At 42.1% G+C, this 22,589-nt stretch overlaps 2 protein-coding genes across 2 annotated transcripts; one reads left to right on the top strand and one right to left on the bottom strand.

The window, feature by feature from the left end:
- The first annotated feature begins 1,007 nt into the window (after positions 1-1,007).
- Positions 1,008-3,680, top strand: LOC134368195 (melanoma antigen preferentially expressed in tumors-like). Its single transcript, XM_063084739.1, has 3 exons — positions 1,008-1,297; positions 1,759-2,358; positions 3,167-3,680. The coding sequence occupies exons 1-3, from the start codon at positions 1,008-1,010 to the stop codon at positions 3,678-3,680; spliced, it is 1,404 nt and encodes a 467-aa protein (XP_062940809.1).
- A 13,657-nt stretch (positions 3,681-17,337) lies between these two features.
- Positions 17,338-18,453, bottom strand: LOC134367644 (igE-binding protein-like; the record flags this gene model as incomplete). Its single annotated transcript, XM_063084386.1, has 1 exon — positions 17,338-18,453. A coding segment is annotated over one exon (1,116 nt), but the record flags the coding sequence as incomplete, so codon positions are not given.
- Positions 18,454-22,589: the final 4,136 nt, after the last annotated feature.

The following is a 22,589-nucleotide window of genomic DNA, read 5'->3' as shown; positions in this document are numbered from 1 at the left end:
GGTTCTCTCATTTCCTGCAAGAGCATTTTTCTTTTCCATTTTTGTTTTTCCCCCTTTTGTTTCTTTTCCCCATCATTACTAAATGCCAAAGGATGCTTCACCCTTCCTCTTTGCCTTTTCTCTTCTTCTTCCATTTTTTTTTTTTTTTTTTTTTTTTTTTGTGGTGGGCTGATATGGGGATCCAAACCCTTGACTTTGGTGTTATAACACTGTGAAGCTATTTTTAAGTCTTGTAAGTCTTCCCTACCTCTTTAAATGTCACATATTTTGAAGTCTCTTCTCTATAGACCCTGCTCTTATCTTCCAGGATATCTTTTTGGTATTTTCAGACTTATCATGGGCCTAGTCATTCTGGCCGTACTTTTAGATCAACTTTAAGCTTGCCATCTTTCTTCCTCAGTATCTCTTGCAGCTCTTCTTGGTCTGTCTTTGCTTGCCACTAAGCCCACTGATGAGCGTGTGACAGATCATGTGCTGGAATATCGTGCTTTTTCTCGTTTTACTCACAATTATTTTGAAGTTTTGTCATCTGTTTCTAAGTGATGATGAGTATGTGCTTTTGGACAGATTTACATTTGTTTTTTCTTGGTGATTTGCATCATTTTGGAAGGAAGTATTGAGAGGCAGGTAGATAGATGGTCAATGTTGTCTTCTGCTCACTTACCCCTGATTTCTACTGACATTTTATCTTATGCCAATATGTATATGTATGAAGGCACACACAAACGTAAACTCTTACACACACACTCGAGTCTATTCCTATTCTATGTCTACAGTGGAGGTCTCCTGAGGTGGCTGCCTGATTCACCATCTACAAGGGTACTTCAAAAAGTTCATGGAAAAACAGAATTAAAAGATAATACGGATCTTTTCATGAACTGTCTGAAATACCCAAGTATTTATTCAATAAATATTTTGTCCACTGCTAACCTTGGTGGCAGATAAGGGACTGTGGATGTCTTCTCAGGATTTGTAAATATTCTTCACTCTGAAGCAGGTTCATAAAGATGGACAAAAACGCCCCAGCCACACTACTAGACCTTGCTGTACGAAGTCTGCTGAGTAATGAACGTGTAGCTATCCATGCCCTTGAAGAGCTCCCAAGAGTCATGTTCGCTCCGTTTTTCACTGCCGCCTTCTTGGGTGGTCATAAGAAGGTACTGAAGGCAATGGTGAGGATTTGGCCCTATCCCTGTCTCCACGTCGGGACATTGAGAGTACGGGAGTCACAATATGACAATTTCGAAGCTATGATTGACGGTCTACAGATCCTTCCTGCCCAGAACTCTTCTTCTTGGTAAGACTATGTATAATAGAGACATAGTGAGTCAGCAGGAGGGTACGAGACGGGCGTAGGAGACGGCCTAACAGTCTTTCAAAGGTAGTTAATGGTGAATGCTGAGGATCTCTGTGAGGCTGTTGGTGGAACATTTGGGGTCACCTTAAGGACTCTAATGTCTTACAGAGTTGATTATGGAACAGAAGGGATTGAGGATACTATTAATAGATTTGCCTCCTGGGTATGATTACATGGAAAAAGGACATGGGCATTGAGACTGGGATCATCAGAAGAGAAGAAAAGATGGGGAAAAGAAAGAAAGGCGCTAAATTTTTATGGAAAAGGCTTTGTTGGTAAATGGTGTATGGACTGAAGACCAGGGATAAAGGGATTTTGTTTCAGCTTCCCATCATTGATCCTGCTGGGTTGTATTAAAATCAGCTACCTCTCAGATATTGTGTCTTCTCCTCTCCTTACAGGGCGCCAAAACTGAGGATTCTAGATTTAAGTCAGAATCCAGGCTGCAGGACCACATGCTCTGAGATCAGGACCACATTCCCTTTCTGTTTTCGTTCATGTGTTCACTCTCAGCACTCTATCGTGAAAACAGAAGAAGCCCCACAAAGAGTTAGGTGCCCCGGAACTGTAAATTCAGAGTCTGAGCCTCAGTCATCCAGGGAACCTGTGGAATTATTAGTGAACATTTCCCTAGATAGTACCTGGAGAACAGGGCGATTTCTTTCTTTACTTCGAAATAAAGTAGAGCAGAGCTTTGGGTCCTTGCACCTCTGCTGCAGAGTTTTGCAATTTGATGGAAGGCTTGCCCACGAACACATCCTGCAGCTTCTGGATATGGGATGCATTGGTCACCTGAAAGTGGATGACATTTATCTGAGTCAAGTCACCACCCTTTTGGCTCAGATGACCCACCTCCACAGCCTTAGTATGTCTCACATCCGTTTTACATCTTGTGTGAGGAGACGCTTTGGGACTTTTCTCACCCATCTTGGGCAGATGAACACCCTTCAGCAGATCCGTTTGTATTCCTGCCGCACGCATCCGCTTCAGGAACTGCTCAGGTGAGGAGCTGGGGAAAGACCTGGGTTCCCTGAACCACCCCGTTGTTAAGACAGGAGAGCAACCATTCTTGGATATTCCTAATCTCCTTGTAACCCATTCCTCCTTCCACCTCAATATGGGCACTGCTGGGTGTATGAAACTGGCCAGGCTAGAGAAGCTAGAAAATTATGATGTGATCATTCATTCTTTCAGTCAGTCAGTCGACCATGTGCAGACACCATGTTAAGTCTGTAGATACATTGGTGAAAAAGACCCAGTCCTTCTCCCCTTGGAGTTTACAGCCTTTTAGGGAGGAAGGGGAGACGTTCAGATGGAGAAATGTTTTATGCTGTGGCACTGATGCACCTCATCATGGTCTGGCTAGAACAGTTAATACTGCCAGATCATTTTGCTCCTGTATTTTACCCAAGCGTTAGGCCCTGAGTAGAGAGCTTGTCATTTGGGTTTTGGTCAAAGGGAATCCTTAGTTGACTGCTTTCCCAGTTCCCTCCCCACCAAATAAGTAAACTAAATCCACCATTGATTTCATTGTAAGTACTAAGTGCATTAAATTTTTTTCCACTTAATCTTTCCCACAACTCTACATAATAGTTGCTATTGTGCATGTTTTAAAGATTTAAGAAACTGTATCTGAGAGTGGAAAAGTAATTTTCTTAGAGTCTGATTCCAAAGCCCACATTGTTAACTGCTGTTGCAACATATGTGCAAATTAGTTTATTCTAGAGCCGTAGATACCTCTAACTCAGGACTCCTTGTCCTGGTCCAATCCTCATTGTGCAGAAATAACTTTCTTTTTTCTGTCTACAGATACCTGCCACCTCAGTTGGATGCATTGTATCTCTCTTTCTGTGGACTTTCTAACAGAGGCATCACTGTCCTGTCCCAGAGCCCTGCAGCCACCCATCTAAGATTGCTGAGTCTAAGTAACAACGAGATATCCTGGGAACTTTCTGAGTCCTTCCAGACTCTGCTGGTGAGTGTCTCAGGCACCCTGCAGTATCTAGAGATAGATGATTGCCTGATGACTGATTCTACTCTCACTGCTGTCATTCCGGCCCTGAGCCGCTGTTCCCACCACCGTGTCTTTAGCTTCGCCTCCAACCCCATTACAATGCGTGTGCTCACCAGTCTTCTGCAGCACTTAACAAACCTGACGGAGCTGAAGCGTGTAATTTATCCTGTCCCTGTCCATTGCTATGAACAATTGCATAATCCTCGCAGTTTGAACCGACAGAAGCTTTCTGAAGTGCAGGCCCAATTGAAGGCGATGCTGCAGGTGGTAAAGCGGAATGACATGCGCTGGACCAGTTCTCCTGAGTGATTTTCATGGTACAAGGACTTGATTTAACACTGACGTGTGGCCATTAAAGCACGTAGTGTTCTCACCTGTAGCCCAAGCTTTAGAGACACATATGTAAAATTTTATAGTTCCAGGAACCTCGCGTTAGGAAGATTCCATGTGTAACTGACCTCTATAAAAATAAAGAACTCTAAAGAAAACAGAGGGCTTTGAGAGGTCCTATGGGTCTCTTACCCATTGTCCTCCAAATCCTCCTCCTTGCTCCTGACCACAGTGTTGGGTATGTGACATTGGCTGACCTAGTCATGGTATACCATTTCCCTGCCCAGACTAATTGGTTCACTTACGGGTACCTGACACAAGTCAAAAGAGTTGAAACCTTTTCTTGATGATATTTTGGAATAGCTGGTGGTTATTGAAGCCAATAATTTTACCCTCCAAGGTCCTTTAAACTTCTCATATTTATGACGGCCTTAGGCTGCTTATGAGAAACTATTTGCATCTAAAAGGAAAAAAACCAAACCAAAACAAACAAACCAAACCTATGTCCACTACCTACTGGTGTCTTTATCAGTCTGTTGCTACCTCCTTTCTTAGGTCTTAGAACCCTGTGGCTCAGTCGTTCCTTATATCACACCCATTCACCAAGGATCTCTTATTAGTTCAGTACTGTTCCAGGTGCTGAGAATAAAAAGGCAAATAAGACAAAGCCCCTACTTCCAGCCACTCAGAATACAGCTGTTCCTATGATTTGTCTGTTCCCCTACTCTTTCTTAGGGCGTTTGGGAAAGTTATTTAAACCCCCTGTACCCCAGGTTTTTTTTTTTTTTTTCCACACACTCTGTTCAATCCACGCTGGCCTCTTTATGCTGTTGGATAGCTCCTCAACACTCAGGTCATGGCTTTAATGTTACCTCCTCGGAGAGGTTTTCTCTTACTTCCCTTTACTTATTGTACTTCCCTTACTTCCTTTGCTTCCCTTACTTTACCATGTTGTAGCTCTCTCTCAATGTACCATGTATGTTCCCTTCATGGTACCCATCGTTCCATATGCATTTGCTCCCTCTGCTCTTACAGCAATAATTTGTGCATATCGTTTACCCGTTGAAGTGAAAGCACTGCACTTCAAAGACTTAGTAAGAGAATAGAATGTTAAAATAACTAATTAAATATCTGTTTGTATGATTACACATTAAAATGGTAAAACATTGCATTTCAACGACTTAGTAAGAAAAAGATGTAATATTAATTAATAACTTTTTCTAATCGTTTACATGCTGAAATGCCAACAGACTGAATGTAAATGAGTCAGTAACAAAAATGAATGAAAAGTTACTAATTAAAAATTAATGTACAGCGTTCCCTGTTGAAATGAAATCAGACCACAATTTAAAGACTTAGTAAGAAACAAGTTGCAAGGTAGTTAATGTGTTTATACTGTTTCCATGTTAAAATGATAACATACTGCTTTTCAGACTCAGTTAAAAAAATAATTAAAATTAAATAATTTTGTTCTTGTTGGTTACATGTTGGAATAACATACTGTATTACAAAGACTTAGAGAAAAGAATGTAAAAAATAATAATTAATAAAAATAGTTAATAATGTTTTTATTGCTTTCATTGTGTAATGACAACATACTGCATTTCCAACTTAGAAAGTAAAACATGTTAAAATAACCAAAACAGAATTTGTATGTGTTTTTTTCTTGGTGGAATAACAGATGTGGTTTTAGTTTGCATTTCCCTGATGACAAGTGATGTTGGGCATTTTTTCATGTATCTGTTGGCCATTTGTGGGTCTTCCTTTGAAAAATGCCTAGTCAGCTCCTTCGCCCATTTTTTAATTGGGTTACTTGTTTTTCCGTTGCAAAGTTGTTTGAGTTCATTGTGTATTCTGGATATTGATCCTTTGTCCAATGTATATTTTGCAAATGTTTTCTCCCACTATGTTGGTTGTCTTTAACTCTGTTAATTGTTTCTTTTGCTGTGCAGAGCCTTTTTAGTTTGATATAATCCCACTTGTTTATTTTTCCTTTAGTAGCCCATGCTTTGGGGGTTGTATTCACGACGTCAGTGCCCAGTCCCACTTCCTGGAGTGCTTCTCCTAAGTTTTCTTTAAGTAGTCTTATTGTTTCAGGGTGTATATTTAATTCTTTAATCCATTTTGAGTTGATATTGGTATATGATGAGAGATATGGGTCTAGTTTCGTTCTCCTGCATATGGATATCCAGTTATCCCAGCACCATTTGCTGAAGAGGCAGTCTCTTCCCGAATGTATAGGCTTGGTGTCTTTGTCAAAGATCAGATGGCTGTAGGTGGGTGGGTTGATTTCCGGATTCTCTATTCTATTCCATTGATCACTCTGTCTGTTTTTATGCCAGTCCCATGCTGTTTTGGTTATTATAGCTTTGTATTATTGCTTGAAGTCAGGTAGTGTTATGACTCCAGCTTTATTTATATAGTTCTTTCTTTCTTTCTTTCTTTCTTTCTTTCTTTCTTTCTTTCTTTCTTTCTTTCTTTCTTTCTTTCTTTCTTTCCCTCCCTCCTTCCTTCCTTCCTTCCTTCCTTCCTTCCTTCCTTCCTTCCTTCCTTCCTTCCTTCCTTCCTTCCTTCCTTCCTTCCTTCCTTCCTTCCTTCCTTCCTTCCTTCCTTCCTTCTTTCTTTCTTTTTGCTCAGAATTGCTTTGACTATGAATGGTCTTTTGTTATTCCGTATAAATGTCTAGATAGCTTTTTCCTTTTCTGAGAAAAATGTAATTGGAATTTTCGTGGGGATTGCATTGAATTTGTATAGCACTTTGGGTAGTATGGACATTTTCACAATGTTGATTCTTCCAATCCAAGTGCATGGGATATCTTTCCATCTTCTTGTGTCCTCTTTAATTTCTCTCAACAGTGGTTTGTAATTCTCAGTATAGAGCTTTTTCACATCCTTGGTTAACTCTATTCCTAAGTATTTTATTTTGGGGGTGGCTATCGTAAATGGGCAAGCTTTCTTGATTTCGCTTTCTGCATGTTCACTACTGGAGAATAGAAATGCTACCGATTTTTCTGTGTTGATTTTGTATCCTGCAACTTTGCTGAAATCATTTATCAACTCCAAGAGTTTTTTTGTAGACGCTTTAGGCTGTTTCATGTCATCTGCAAACAGGGACAGTTTGACTTCATCTTTTCCAATCTGGATGCCCTTTATTTCCTTCTCTTCTCTGATTGATCTGGCTAGTACTTCCAACACTATGTTCAATAGGAGAGGTGAGAGTGGGCATCCTTGTCTAGTTCCTGTTCTTAAGGGAAAGCTTTTCCCCATTCAGAATGATATTGGCAGTGGGTTTATCATAAATGGCTTTAATTATGTTGAGATACTTTCCGTCTCTACCTAAATTGTAGAGAGTCTTTATCACGAACGAGTGTTGAATTTTGTCAAATGCTTTTTCAGCATCAATAGAGATGATCATATGGTCCTCATGTTTGATTTGGTTGATGTGGTGTATCACATTTATTGCTTTGCATATGTTGAACCAACCTTGCATCCCTGGGACGAATCCCACTTGATCACGTTGTATAATTTTGCGTATGTGCTGCTGTACTCTGTTAGCTAGTATTTTATGGAGGATTTTTGCATCTATATTCATCAAGGATATTGGCCTGCAGTTTTCTTTTCTTATTATATCTTTGTCTGGTTTTGGTATCAGGGTGATGTTTGCTTCATAGAATTAGTTTGGGAGAATTGCCTCTGTTTCAACCTTTTGGAATAGTTTGTAGAGAACTGGTGTCAATTGCTCTTTGAATATTTGGTAGAATTCTGCAGTGAACCCATCTGGTCCTGGGCTTTTCTTTGTTGGGAGCCTTCTGATAACAGCTTCAATCTCTTTTAGTGTTATTGGTCTGTTCAGATTTTCTACATCATCATGGCTCAGTTTTGGCAGTTTGCGTGGGTCCCGAAATTTAGCCATTTCCTCCAGATTTTCAAATTTGTTGGCATATAGTGGTTTATAGTAGTCAATGATGATTTCTTGTATTTCTGCAGTATCAGTTGTAATACCACCTTTTTCATTTCTAATTTTTGTTATTTGGGGCGTCTGTCATCTCCTTTTAGTTAGCCATGCTAGTGGTTTGTCAATTTTATTTATCTTTTCAAAAAACCAACTTTTTGTTTCATGGATCTTTTGTATCATTTTTCAGATTTCTATTTCATTTAGTTCTCCTCTGATCTTAATGATTTCTGTCCATCTGCTAAATCTGGGTTTGGATGGTTCTTGTTTTTCTAGTTCTTTAAGTTGAAGTATTCGATTGTTTACTTGCCATCTTTCCATTCTTCTGAAGTAAGCATTTAATGTGAGAAATTTCCCAGTTAGTACTGCTTTTGCAGTATCCCACAGGTTTTGGTATGATGTATCATTGTTTTGATTAGTTTCAATAAATTTTTGATTTCCTGTTTGATTTCTTCTTGGACCCAATTGTCATTAAGTAGAATGCTCTTTAATTTCCATGTGTTTGTATTGTTTCCAGAATTTCGTTTGTTATTGATTTCTAGTTTTAATCCATTGTGATCTGAAAAAATACATGGGATAATTCCAATTTTTTTGAATTTGCTGAGACTTGATTGTGACCTAACATGTGATCTATCCTGGAGAATGATCCATGTGCTGATGAGGAGAATGAATATTCTGAGGTTTCTGGATGGAATGTTCTGTAGATATCTGCCAAGTCCAATTGGTCTAGAGTGTTGTTTAGATCTTGTGTTTCTCTGCTGATTCTTTGCCTAGATGATCTGCCCAATATTGATAGTAGGGTGCTCAGGTCCCCTGCTGTTATGGTATTATTGTCTATCTCCTTCTTTAGGCCAATTAGAGTTTGCTTTATAAATCTGGCTGCTCCAACATTGGGTGCATATATAGTTATGGTTGTTATGTCTTCTTGATGGATGAATCCTTTTATCCTTATGTAGTGGCCCTCTTTATCTCTTTTTATGGTTTTTAGTTTAAAGTCTATTTTATCAGATATAAGAATAGGTACTCTGGCTCATTTTTCATTTCTATTTGCATGGTATATCTTTTTCCATCCTTTCACTCTCAGTCTATGTGTGTCTTTATGGGTGAGGTGAGTCTCTTGAAGGCAGCAAACAGTTGGGTCCATACTTTTACTCCAGTCAGTCAGTCTCTGTCTTTTGAGTGAGGAATTTAATCCTTTTACATTAAGAGTTGTTATTGAAAAGTGTTGATTTACTCCTAGCATTTTATTGATTTTTGTTTGGATGTCTTAAGTGTCTTTTGTTCATTTCTTTCTGATTTAATGTTTGTCTTCTGTTTTTGTTGGTTTCCTGGGTTGTAGATAAACTTTTTTTTCCCTCATTGTTAGCATTTTTATTTAACTAGTGGGTTTTGAATTTTCTTGAGTTTTTATGGCAGTGGCAGTTATTATTCAGGTACCAAAAAAGAAAGACAGTGTCTTTTGCAAAGTAGAAGTTTTCAATTTTAATGAAGTCCAAGTTATTAAAGACTTCTTTCATAGATTGTGCCTTCGGCGTTATATATAAAAACCCCAAATCATCTGGGTTTTCTCCTATGTTCTATAACTTGCCTTTTGCTGGGTCTGTGATCCAGTTTGAGCTATTATTTACAAAGACTTAACGGGTCTGTGTCTAGATTCAGGTTGTTGCATTTGGGTGTGCAGTTGTTTCAGCACCATTTGTTTTAGAGACTATCTTTTCTCCATTGCATTGCCTTTGTCCCTTTTTCAAAGTTCAGTTGACTATATTTGTGTGGATCTGTTTCTGGCCTCTCAATTATATTCCAATGCTCGATCTGCTTATTCTTTCACCAATACCACAGTGTCTGGAACACCGTTGCTTTAAAGTGAGTCTTGACATTGGGTAGTGTCAGTCATTTGACTTTCTTCTTCCTCTTCAGTATGGTATTGGGTATTCTGGGTCTTTGCTTCTCCATGTAAGCATTAGAATCCATTTGATCATATTCACAAAATAACTTGCTTTGATGGTGATGAATCTATAGGTCCGTTGGGAAGAACTGATATCCTGACAACATCTTGAGTTTGTACCCAAAAACACAGAATATGTCATTTATTCAGTTCTTTGACTTCTTTCTTTGGAGTTTTGTAGATTTCCTCATACAGATCTTATGGGTGTGCATGTGTGCGTGTGCGTGTGCGTGTGTGTCTGTGTGTGTGTGTGTGTGTGTGTGTGTGTGTGTGTGAGAGTGTCAGTATAAGTGTGTATATCTAGGTGATCCCTAAGTCTTTTGCATTGTGGGGTGCTAATGTAAATTATATTGTGTTTTTAATTTCAAATTCCAATTGTTCGTTTCTGGTATGAAGGAGAACGATTAACTTCTTTATATTAACCTTGTAACCTGCAACCTTGATTTAATTGCTTATTAGTTCCATGAGCATTTTTAAAATATGTTTATTTATTCCTTCTGATTTTCTACACAGACAAACATGTCATCTCTGAGCAAAGACAGTTTTATTTTTTCCCTCCCAATCCGTATACTTTTTATGTCCCCTTCTTGTGATATTGTGTTACCCAGGATTTCTAGTATGATGATGAAAAAAATTGGCGAGCAGGAACATCTTTGTTTTGTTCCTCATCTTAGCAGGAAAGCTTCCAGTTTTTAACCATTAGGTATGATGTTAGCTGTAGGGGTTTTGTACATGTACCCCTCTATTTCAAGTTTGGTTTTTGTTTTTTTGGTTTTTTATTTTAAATCAACTTTATTGAGTCATAATCTATACATAAAATGTGTCCATTGTAAAACTGTAATTTGAGGAGTTTTGTTTTGTTTTGTGTTTTTACCCCACGCAATTATGCCCCAACTTTCCTCCCCATCTCCCCCCCCGACCCCCACTCCACTTTGTGGCCTTAGGAATGTTCCCTCCATCTGTAAGACCAGCACACTATTGTGGTCTTTCTTTCCTTCTTTCCTTCTCTCTTAGCTCCCACATATGAGTGAACACATGTGGTATGTGTTCATATCCCTATGTGCTTTGCTTATTTCAGTCAAAATAAGTTACTCCAGGTTCATCCATGTTGTTGCTATCGGGAGTGTTTCATTCTTTTTTACGTCAGGGTAGTATTCCACAGTGTATATATACCCCAGTTTCCTGACCAGTCATCCATTGATGGACATTTCCTTTTGCTCCATATCTTGGCTGTTGCAAACAGAGGTGCTCTGAGGTTTTTCTTTCTTTTTTTTAAAGTCATGAGTGGCTGTTGGATTTTCTCTAATGTTTTTTATGCATCCATTGATATGATCGTGTGGTTTTCCTTCAACAGCCTGTTGTTGTGGTAGATTACATTAATTGATTTTCAAATGTCACATCAGCCTTGCATACCTGGAATAAATTCCACTTGGTCTGGGTGTAGAATTATTTTTACACATTGGTGGATTTGATTTGCCAGTATTTTGTTGAGGATGTTTGCATCTATGTTCACGAGAGATATTGGTATGTAGTTTTATTTTCTTTTTATGTCTTTGCCTGGTTTTGCTATTTAATGCTGGCTACATAGAATGAGTCAGGAAGAACAGATTAAGCATCCCTAATCCAAAAAATTCAAACCCCAAATGCACCAAAACCTAAAACTTTTTGAGTGCTGACATGACACTCAAAGCAAGTGCTCACTGGAGCATTCCAGATTTTGGATTTTTGAATTAGGGATGTTCAAATTGTATGTGTTCTGCAAATATTCCAAAATATGAAAAAAGAAATCCCAAATCCAAAACACTTCAGGCCCCAAGCATTTTGGATAAAAGATACTCAATCTCTATTCCCTCTGCTTCTTCTATCGTCTGGAAGAGATTGTACAGAATTGGTATAATTTCTTCTATGTTTGGCAGAATACACAATTGAACCCATCTGGGCCTGGTGCTTTCTGCTTCAGAAGGTTATTAATTATAGATTCATTTGAAATAAATGTAGGCTTATTAAGATTGTCTATTCAAAATGGATTTTAAGTTGTGAAATAGATGGGTTTATGATCTTTTATTGTTTTGTGTTTTGTGTATTTAATTGCTTGATTGAGATATATTTACAAATTTAAATTGTACAATTTAGTGGCTTTTAGGGTATTCACATATATGTGCAATGACCACCCTAGTCTGTCCCGCGCTACCGTCTCGCCAGCAAGAACGACGCGGCACACAAAGGATCCTTCTGCAGATCAGCTTTAATGCATCTTGAGAGGGAGAGCATAAGCTTGCCAGAAATGGAGACCCCGAGCGAGGGAACCCGCGCCCTTTATATAGAGACTGCTCCTCGCCTAGGACGTGCTCCTACCTTATTGGTGGCTGCCTAATCGGCCCAGGTGTGTTACCGAGCAGCCCTGCCCTCCACCGGAAATCAGCGCCATCTTGTAATGGCGATTTCGGGCAGCTCCTCACATCTCCCCCTTTTTTATCATTTAAAGCGGCTGGTACAAGCTCGGCGGTCGCGGACAAATTAGCCAGCGTTCCTCTCCTAGGTCGTCCCTCCACAGACTTTGACCTTACCCGTCATAGGTTGACCCTATCGCCACCGGGCACCATGTCTTAGGTTGGTTCAAGTCTGGGGGAAGTTGCCCGTCTCTGGACACACTGGAGCCTGTTGTTACACATAGACCTGTTTGAGCAAGGGCGAACTCCTCTGAACAAGCTTCAGGGAGGCCAGCCAACAGGAAGGGGGAAGGGGAGTCAGAGCAGGCTAATCCTTAAGCATGGACAGCCAAACGTCAGGGTTGGCCCCCTGTTCCAGGGCTAGAAATGCCTGGGCGATGACTACCCTGTCTCTCTGGGTCTGGGCTTTTAATCTGCAGACCAACCATAGTAGGAGCACAGTTCCCCCACATAAGAACATGCCAACCCCAATCACTCCTGCCCACTCCTTGAAGTGGGACACGGCCGTTTTAATCCATGAGGACAGTCCGACTGCGAAGGAGACATCCACTCTTGTTGAATTCACGGACACAATGGCCGTGCGCAGCAAGGTCATCAGATCGTCAAATTGTCCCGTCCAATTTCCTAAAAGATACTGAGATAATCTGTTAGACAAATTTGCAGCCTTGGTAAAATTTTCATATTGGACACTAGTGACACACAATCCTGAATATTTCCATTGACACCCCAATTGAGCAATTTGCCATAAAACGTCTATTTGTTCCTGCACAAGATCCACCCGCTGGTTAACCACCATTAATCCTCCCTTCAGCTGAGCGTTTAGCGCAGTCTGTGTTTCTAGGGCCTGTGTTACCGCGGAGGACAAATTATTCAACGTGGTGGCAGTCTGTACCGTGGTAGTCAAGGAGACGGCAGCAGCTGTGGCTGCACCTGCCGCCAGGGATACGGCGGCGACTATTGCCGCAGTGAGACCAAAATCCCTCCTCTGCCTGAACAAGACCATAGTATTGGGAGCTTCTACTGGGACAGGAATCCATCTAGGCATTCGAGCAACTATGGCCAAATTGAACAGCGTAGCATTCCAGCACTGTGCATAAAAGCAAGTATAGTTATCACAAGCAATCTGACTCCTCTCATCACTAATATTAGTTAAAATAAACATGAAAGGAGGATAAAGGCAAACTGGTGTTGGCGGGACAGAGTAATTTGTTCCAAGCTGTTTTATGGACACAGTGGATTCAAAGGACTCAGTCACATTCCACTCAAAAGAGGCATTTCCCCAACCACCGCCTTTTGAAAAGGCAAACGGTGAAAGGTCTGTGCAGCTGCCATTTACCCCACACAACAGCCAAACATCAAATGGGTTGGAACGGATCGCCATCGTGGGGTTTTGATATGTCCAATTTAGGCCTGAAGAGGTAGCATTATACTGGGTACCCATATAAGGCGAAAAGGTAAAGTAATTTTTTAGTGCCCACCCCGCCTTTTTAGACTGGCAGCCCGTCCAGGGCGGGGTATCTCCCTCCCTTCTGGGGCTCAGGCAATACGGGGCCCATTTTGCCTGAGAGGGAATACTGGTATTGTTCTTTGGATCAAAAGCAGGCCACACTCCAGACAGCCAAGAAGCATTGGCCGAACCTGGATGTTCTGGCCTATCAAACCACGCCGCGGTTTGATTATAAAGCTTTATGCATGGAATCTCAGACCAGGACCGATTAGAAACCATCCAAAAACATAGACTGCCTGTTAAAGAAAAATTTCGACTTTTTCCAATACCCGCTATCTCCGTGTCTTCAGGTAGATAAGGTAGATCCAAAGTCTTATTAGAACTGAAAAACCGAGGAAACAACCTAGTATCATGATGAACTGGCATCGGGAGGGGGAAGGTCGACAGTATCCCCCAGCGCGGCTCGCCCAAGGCCGTTGGGGTCTTGATCATCACCATCAGAATAGGGAGGAACAGCCAGATCTTCCAGCTCAGATGGGGTCTTGGCGCCATCCTTCCGTTCTGGGACCGTCCTGGTAAGCCTCTCAGGGACCCAGAAAGGGTTATCTTCATTCTGTGGGAAAACACACACAGCTCCCCTGGATCTTATAAGAATAGGATCCGGTCCTTTCCATTCGTTAGACAACACATCTTTCCATTTTACCATTTCTTTTGGCCTGTCTGGCTCTGAGCAATGACGCTCGGCCGCTGTTTGTCCATGCTCATCTAAATTCAGGTAATTTAAAGTAAATAATGCCAGGGAAATCACTGTCCTTGGTACTGGAGGAAGTTCCTTCATAATTCCCCCTTTTTGTTTTTGTAAGTATGATTTTAATGTGCGATGGGCACGTTCTACGATACCTTGTCCTTGGGGGTTATAGGGAAGGCCAGTCAAATGGGTTACTTCCATATAATGGCAGAACTGTCTGAATTTTTGGGAAGTGTAGGCAGGTCCATTATCTGTTTTAAGGACCCTGGGCTTACCCCAGGCACTCCAGGCCTCGAGACAATGTTGGATTACATGGGAAGCCTTCTCTCCCGATAGGGGAGAAGCATGTAAAATACCAGAACAAGTGTCAATGGACACATGTAAATACTGGAGTTTTCCAAAAGAGGCAACATGGGTAACATCCATTTGCCAAACCTGCAGCGGTCTTACGCCTCTTGGGTTGACCCCCACATGAGATATAGGCAAAAATTGGCAACAGTTTTGACATTGGGTCACTATTTCTCTAGCTTCTTTTCTAGTTAAGGAAAACTGACGGCGCAAGGTTTCGGCCGTTACATGAAACCGTTCATGGAAGCTTTTAGCAGCTTCCAGATTGGAAGACATGGCAACAGCAATCAGCTTTGTAGCTTTGTCGGCCAGGTCATTTCCTAGTGCCATAGGGCCAGGGAGACCTGAATGTGCCCGTATATGAGTTATATAAAATGGGTGTCGCCGAGCTAACAAGCAATTTTGAATTTGTTGAAAGACGCAAGCCACCCTACTGGATGGCTTGATGATACCAGCAAGCTCAAGATGATTAACTGCATTTACTACATAATTAGAATCAGAGACAACATTTACAGGGCCAGAAAAGGTCTGTAAAACCTCTAGGACTACCAAACATTCAACAACCTGGGGGGAGGTTTCAATATACCTTTTGGAGACAACCTGACCGTCAATCACATAGGCTCCAATCCCCGTCTTGGAGCCATCAGTATAGACTACCAAGCCATCTATTAAGGGCACAGAGGATGTTACCCGGGGAAAAACCACCGCTTGGGACAAGGCAAAATGCAAAAGAGGGTGTTGGGGATAATGATTGTCTATCTGCCCTGGAAACGAGGCGACCAATATGGCCCATTCATTGGAGGCAGCCGTCAGGGCTTGAACCTGAGGCAAAGTATAGGGAACTATCATCATTTCTGGATATTTGCCAAAGTGAGTGAGAGAGGCCTTAAGTCCACGTAAGGCAAGCCGGGCCACAGCATCGGGATACCAATCAATGATTTTCCCTGGTGAAGCATTGGGATGGACCCACAAAAGGGGGCCATTTTGCCAAAGCACGGCAGTTGGCAGTCCCTTTGTTTTACAAAGGCACAAGGAAAAGGGCAATGTGTCATCAAGACGTGTCAATTGAGCTCCCCGTATGGCCTGTTCTACCAACCGCAAGGCCTGTTCTGCTGGCGGAGTGAGGGACCTGGGAGAAGTCAGATGGCTATCACCCTCAAGAATGTCAAACAGTGGCTTCAGGGCCGCAGAGGGGATTTTTAGAAAGGGTCTGAGCCAGTTGATGTCTCCCAACAATTTTTGAAAATCATTTAGAGTTTGTAAGTGGTCCCTTCTTATCTCCACCTTTTGTGGGACGATCTTATCAGGAAAGATAATAGACCCCAAAAAATGTCCAGTATTTGCAATCTGAACTTTATCAGCAGCAATTTGTAGGCCCCAGTGTAACAAGATGGACTGTAAGCAAGGATATGCCTTTTGTAAAACTGTCAAATCTTTGTGGCATAACAGGACATCATCCATATAATGAATCAGGATTAGGGAGGGAAACCGGTGCCTTAAAGGGCTCAGAGCTTCTTGAACATATAGTTGACACATGGTGGGGCTATTTGCCATACCCTGAGGCAAAACCTTCCATTGGAACCTCTTATCAGGTTCCATATGATTAAGTGAAGGGAGAGTAAATGCAAAGCGGGGCTTATCTAGGGGACATAAGGGGATGGAAAAAAAGCAATCCTTAATATCTATAATAACTAAAGGCCAACCTTTAGGTAAGGCGGAGAGAAGCGGAAGACCCCTTTGTACGGGGCCAAAAGAGTTCATCTGTTTATTAATGGCTCTCAGGTCGTGGAGCAATCTCCATTTTCCCGACCTTTTTTTGATTACAAATATCGGGGTATTCCAGGGAGAGGTGGACGGTTCAAGATGTCCAAGCCTTAGCTGCTCCTGTACTATCTGTGTTGCTGCCCTCAATTTCTCAGAGGACAATGGCCATTGAGGAACCCACACCGGATCCTCCGTTTTCCACGGAATGGGTCGTGCTGCCTCAATGGCGCCTAGGAAAAACCCAGACCCTGTCTACCTGGGTTGCCTTCAGGGAGAATGGGTTCAACCCGGCCCTGTTCCCTGGCTCCTAAACCCCTTCCCTGTTTATGACCCATCTTGGCCATTATCTCCTTAGCTTGAGAGGAGTATTCATTAGACAACTTAACTCCCATCTTTTGTAAAATATCACGCCCCCAGAGGTTAACGGGGAGCGGAAGCACGTAGGGAGTAAAATGTCCCTCTTGTCCCTCTGTCGTTTTCCAGGACAAGGTAGCGGAACTAATAGTAGGACTGGCCTGATAACCGAGGCCTTGTAGAGAATGTGAGGACTTAATGACAGGCCAAGACTTTGGCCACCAATGGGTGGAAATAATACTCTTATCTGCACCAGTATCCATAATGCCTTCAAACAATTTTCCCTCAACCCACAACTTTAGCTTAGGTCTCTCATTTAGGGAGACCATCAGGTAGGCGGAATCCATGCCCGAGGAGCCCATTTTTTCTCGCCCAGGCTCTGAAGGTCCGGCGACCTCTGGGAGGAGCAGCAATTGAGCTATCCTGTCTCCTTTGGTAATAGAAAAAACTCCTCCTGGGCATGTGCACAGGACTTGGATCTCGGGGCTATGTTGACAGTCAACTACCCCAGGGTAGACAATAAGACCGTTTAAAGTTAACGATCCTCTGCCAATTATAAGGCCCACGGTTCCAGGCAGTAGGGGTCGAATAGGCTGCACAGGAACCGGCTGGACGCCCATTTGTGGCATTAATAAGAAGTCGGAGGAGGCGTGCAGGTCCAATCCTGTGTGTCTTCCGACAGGCTCTCCTCCCTTTCTCCTCGACTCTGGTTGGCCTTGTCCCCATACTTGTGGGGGCCCTGGGAACGGGGGCCCATCTTCACGTTTTTTTGAACCACTTGGTGTTGTTCTGTGAGCGGCGGAAGGAGTCGCCCTTTGATATCTCTAATGGAACGGCAGAGAGCAGCCTTATGATATCCCTTGGAACAGCGGGAACAGAGGGAGTCTGTACTCTGGGGGCCCTTATCCCTGTCCGGGGCTTGGCAGTCCTTTTTTAAATGTCCCGGTTGACCGCATTTAAAACAAACTCTCTGGTTCCGCCCCTGTCTTGGCTGTCCCTGTCTAGGCAGTCTCTGCGACTGGAGGATGGCAGCTGCCAGCCCTGCATTGGTCAGGGGTCCCCCGAGTTCTCGACAAACTCTGAGCCAATCCTGTACACCTTTACCTTTTCTGGGCGCTATGGCCGCGCGGCATTCCTGGGTCGCCTGCTCAAAAATCAGTTGTTCAACAAGAGGCGCAGCCTGATCAGGGTCCCCAAAGATGCGCCCCGCTGCTTCTGTCATTCGAGCCACAAAATCTGAGAATGGTTCCTGAGGTCCCTGAATGATCTTAGTAAGTTGTCCAGAAGCTTCCCCTTTTTTGGGGAGTGCCTTCCAAGCCTTAATGGCAGTGCTAGAAACTTGAACATAAGCACCCCATGGGAAAGCCGTCTGATCAGCGGCAAATGGGCCCTGGCCTGTTAACATATCAAAGGTCCAATCTCGCTGCTCGGGGGTCAGTGCAGCAGCGTTTGCCCTGGCTTGAGCTTGTGCAGCCTCATGCCATAGCGCCTTCCATTCCATGTATTGACCCATGGTAGGGAGCGCTGCCTTAGCCAACATTTGCCAGTCAGCGGGTGTCATAGCCACACCAGCAAACCCTTCTAGCATTACTAGAGTAAAATTGGCATTTACACCATATTTTCTAACCGCCTCTGCTAGATCCTTAATTTGGGTGTACTCGACGGGGGCATGAACTCTCCCTCCGCCCTCAACCTCAAAAACTGGGAAGGCAGCTTGAACCTTTTTCCTCACTTTATCAGAGAGGAATGAGAAGGGATTAGAAGACTGCACGTAAGGAGGAGGCGCCGAAGGCGCAGGCCGTGCGGGGGCCACTGGGGGCGGCCGGCATTTCCACTCCCCGAGTGGTCTCCGCCGCCTGTCGGGATGATATCTCTCCTCCTCGTACCTGGCAGCTTCCTCCTCCAAATCGGATTCCTCACTAGGGCTGAGGGGATCGGAGTCGGACTCATCCAGATTTAAATCTTCTAATTCTTGTTTTAAGGCCCCCAGCTCTTGCATAGGGTAGAGGCCTCCTTCTTTCCCTTCCAACTTTTGTCTGGGTTTTGAAATCCCTCCTTTACCGGCAGATGTGCCGGGAGTGTCACCCTGTTGTTTTATAATCTCTCCCTCGTCCGTAGACTTACCGGGAGGGCCCTTTCTTTTATGGGAGATGTCTCTCCTCCTGCGGGTACCCATCCTCTCACTCCGTTCAGTTTCTGACATGCTGTCTTGGACCTCCTCTAATGTATTTTGCCCTACTATCACTACCGGTTTACAGCCCTCATCTTCTAAGCAATTTTTAATAAACTTCCAAATGGTCTTGGTGCCCTGACGGAGGTCTCCCTCTGCGTACTTGCGGTCAAGGTCTCTGCCTAGTTTGTTCCAAGAGCTCAAAGTCAAGGAGCCGGAACAAGCAAACCACGGCGCTACACGATCTACCTCTTTTACAAAATTTTTGAGCACACGGCCCCCTACCTTTATATCACGTTGTCTCAGCACGGCCTCTAACGCGGTAACCATGGACTGAGTGGAACCCATAACGCGCCCCACTCCGTGGGAGGCGCTGTGAGACGCACCGTTCCCTTACGTACTAGAGGCTCACACAGGTCTCTGGTGCAGCTGCTTATCTACGTCAGTCTGACCACACCAACGGGCGATTTCAAAACCTTTTAAACCAACCGGATTAACCCCAGACCAAGAACAGGCATACCTCTCCGAACTTACCCTCCTGCAGTTCTGAATCCTCCCTGTCTCCAGGGGGTCTCCGAAGGTGCTGACGATGACACAAGTTCCCGGGTTTCGGCACCAAATGTCCCGCGCTACCGTCTCGCCAGCAAGAACGACGCGGCACACAAAGGATCCTTCTGCAGATCAGCTTTAATGCATCTTGAGAGGGAGAGCATAAGCTTGCCAAAAATGGAGACCCCGAGCGAGGGAACCCGCGCCCTTTATATAGAGACTGCTCCTCGCCTAGGACGTGCTCCTACCTTATTGGTGGCGGCCTAATCGGCCCAGGCGTGTTACCGAGCAGCCCTGCCCTCCACCAGAAATCAGCGCCATCTTGTAATGGCGATTTCGGGCAGCTCCTCACACTAGTCAATTTTAGAATATTTTTATTCCCTCAAAAAGAAATCTCTTACCTTTGAGCAATCGCCTCCTATACTCCCATTCCACAAGCCTTAAGCAACTACTCATCTACATCGTCTTGTTAGATTTCCCTATGTGGGACATTTTGTTAGAACAAAATCATATAATACATGATCTTTTGCGACTGGCTTCTTTCACTTAGCATGGTGTTTTCAAAGTTGATCCATGAATAATATTCAATACATATACCACACTTGGTTTATCTGTTAGTTGATGAATGTTGGGATTATTTCCACTTTTGGCTATAATGACTAATGCTGCTATAAATATCCAACTATAATTTTTGTGTGAGCATGTGTTTTCCTTTCTCTTAGGCATAAACATAGAGTGGAATTGTTGGGTCATATGGCAACTCTGTGTTTTTTTCTTTTAGGAAGTTCCATACAGTTGTTCAAAGCGACCAGCAGTGTTTGAGCGTTCTGATTTCCCCACATCCCTGCCAGTACTTGGTATTAAACGATGTTTTCATTTCAGCCACCATGTTGGGTTTGAAGTGGTATCTTATTGTTTTTCATTTGAATTTTCTCAGTGATTAATGATGTTGACCATCTTTTCATACGATTATTGCCTAGTTTTATATCTTCTTCAGAGTAATGTCAATTCAGATCATTTGCCCATTTTTTAATAGTTATTCATCCTTTTATTCTTCACATATTCTAGGTACAAGTCCCTTATAAGATATATGTCTTGTAAATATTTTTCCCATTGTGTAGATTGTATTTTCACTTTATTGACGGTGTTCTTTGAGAGCATGAACCTTTTCACTGTTGGTAAAGTCCTAATTATCTATTTTTTCATTTGTTGCTCATGTTTTTGTTGTCACCATCTGAGAATCCTTTGACAAATCTGAGGTCACAAAGATTTATTCTTATATTTTCTTATAAGAATTTATAGCTTTAGCTCTTACATTTAGTTTTTTATCCATTTGGTGTTAATTTTTTTATATGATGTGAAGTAAAGTTGCAAGTTCATTTTCTTCCTTGTGGCTTTCTAATTGTCCCTAAAAAATTTGTAAAAAAGAATATTCTTTTTCACCACTGAATGGCCTTGGAACCCTTGTCAAATATCAACTGGCTGTATATACTTGTTTTTTTTTCTGCCCTCTCAGCTCCATTTCATTGATTTATATGCATATCCCTATGGTCGAACCACAGTTTCTTGATTACTGTTGCTTTGTGTTAAGTTTTGAAGTAGGGAACTGCAAATCTTCCTGCTCTGTGCTTTCTCAAGATTATTCTGGCTAATCTGGGTCTCTTGCAATTATGTATGCATTTTAAAATAAGCTTGTCAATTTCTACAGAAAAATCTGCTGGGTTTGTGATAGATATTGCATTGAATCTGGAGGTTGACTTGGGGGGTATTGCCATCTTAATAATTTGTCTTCTGATCCATGATCACAGGATGTTTTACCATCTACTTAGATCTTGTTTAATTTCTTTCAAAAGTCTTTTATGGTTTTCAGATGTAAAGTTTGCAACCCTTTTGTTAAATTTACTTGTAAACATTTTCCTCTTTTTGGTGCAATTGTAAATGGACTTATTTTCTTAATTTTTATTTTTAAGTATAGTATTTAGAAATCAAGTGTTTAGAGAGACAAATGATTGTTGTATACTGATCTCGTATCTGCCTATTTTGCTGAGCTTGTTTATTAGTTCTAACAGTTTTTTAGTGGATTTCTTCAGATTTTTTATGTACAAGTTTACATCATCTTTAGATAGAGACAGTTTTACTACTTCCCTTCCATTCCTGATGGCTCTTCTTTTTTTCTTTCTTTCTTTTTTTTTTAAATTTTAACTTATCAATATTCAGTGTAGTTGATTTTCATGTCCCTTTATCAATTCCTCCTTTTCCCTCTTCCCGCTACCCCCTCAATCAACATCATATCTGTTTACATGTCCTAACATGTTTAAGGAATTGTTGATTGTTGTACACTCTTCCCCACCGCCCTCCCTCCCATTGATTTGTTTGTATATTTATGGATTTATTTTTATTAACTCCTACAAATAAGTGACAATATGCAGCATTTCTCTTTCTTTGCCTGGCTTATTTCACTTAATATAATTTTCTCTAAGTCAATCCATGGTGCTGTGAACGGTAGTATTTCATTTTTTTTTAATAGCAGAGTAGTATTCCACTGTGTAGGTATGCCACATTTTCCTTATCCACTTGTCCGACGATGGGCATTTAGGCTTGTTCCAACTCTTGGCTATTGTAAATAGCACTGCAATAAACATGAGGGTATAGGTATCCTTTGAACATGATGATTTCCACTCCTCTGGGTATATTCCCAGCAGCGGAATAGCTGGGTCATATGGTAGATCTATCTGTAATTGTTTGAGGAATCTCCATACCATTTTCCATAAAGGCTGCACCATTTCACAGTCCCACCAACAGTGTGAGAGTGTTCCTTTTTCTCTGCAACCTCATCAGGATTTATCATTCTCACTCTGGATATTAGCCACCCTAACTGGAATGAGATGATATCTCAAGGTGGTTTGGATTTGCATTTCCCAAATGCTGAGTGATGTTGAGTATATTTCTTGTGAGAGTGGCCTACTAGCAATAAATTTTCTCAGTTTTCGTTTTTTGTGGGAATGTCTTTATTTCACCTTCATTTTTGAGATAGTTTTTCTGGATGTAGTATTATGTGGGTGTAATGTGAGGTTATATAACCAGTAAAACTGGTATAGGTAATTTAAAACACTTAGATCAACTAGGCTCCACCTGAGAATACAAATTCAAAAAATAAAATG

Source organism: Cynocephalus volans, chromosome X (genome assembly GCF_027409185.1).
Source record: "Cynocephalus volans isolate mCynVol1 chromosome X, mCynVol1.pri, whole genome shotgun sequence".
In the NCBI taxonomy this organism is placed as follows: domain Eukaryota; kingdom Metazoa; phylum Chordata; class Mammalia; order Dermoptera; family Cynocephalidae; genus Cynocephalus; species Cynocephalus volans.
This window is presented reverse-complemented; position numbering and strand designations above follow the sequence as displayed.

Coding starts and splice junctions, on each gene's coding strand:
- LOC134368195 (XM_063084739.1), top strand. CDS start 1,008: ATGGACAAAAACGCCCCAGCCACACTACTAGACCTTGCTGTACGAAGT. Junction 1,298..1,758: donor GCCCAGAACTCTTCTTCTTG/GTAAGACTATGT, acceptor CTCTCCTTACAG/GGCGCCAAAACTGAGGATTC. Junction 2,359..3,166: donor CCGCTTCAGGAACTGCTCAG/GTGAGGAGCTGG, acceptor TTCTGTCTACAG/ATACCTGCCACCTCAGTTGG.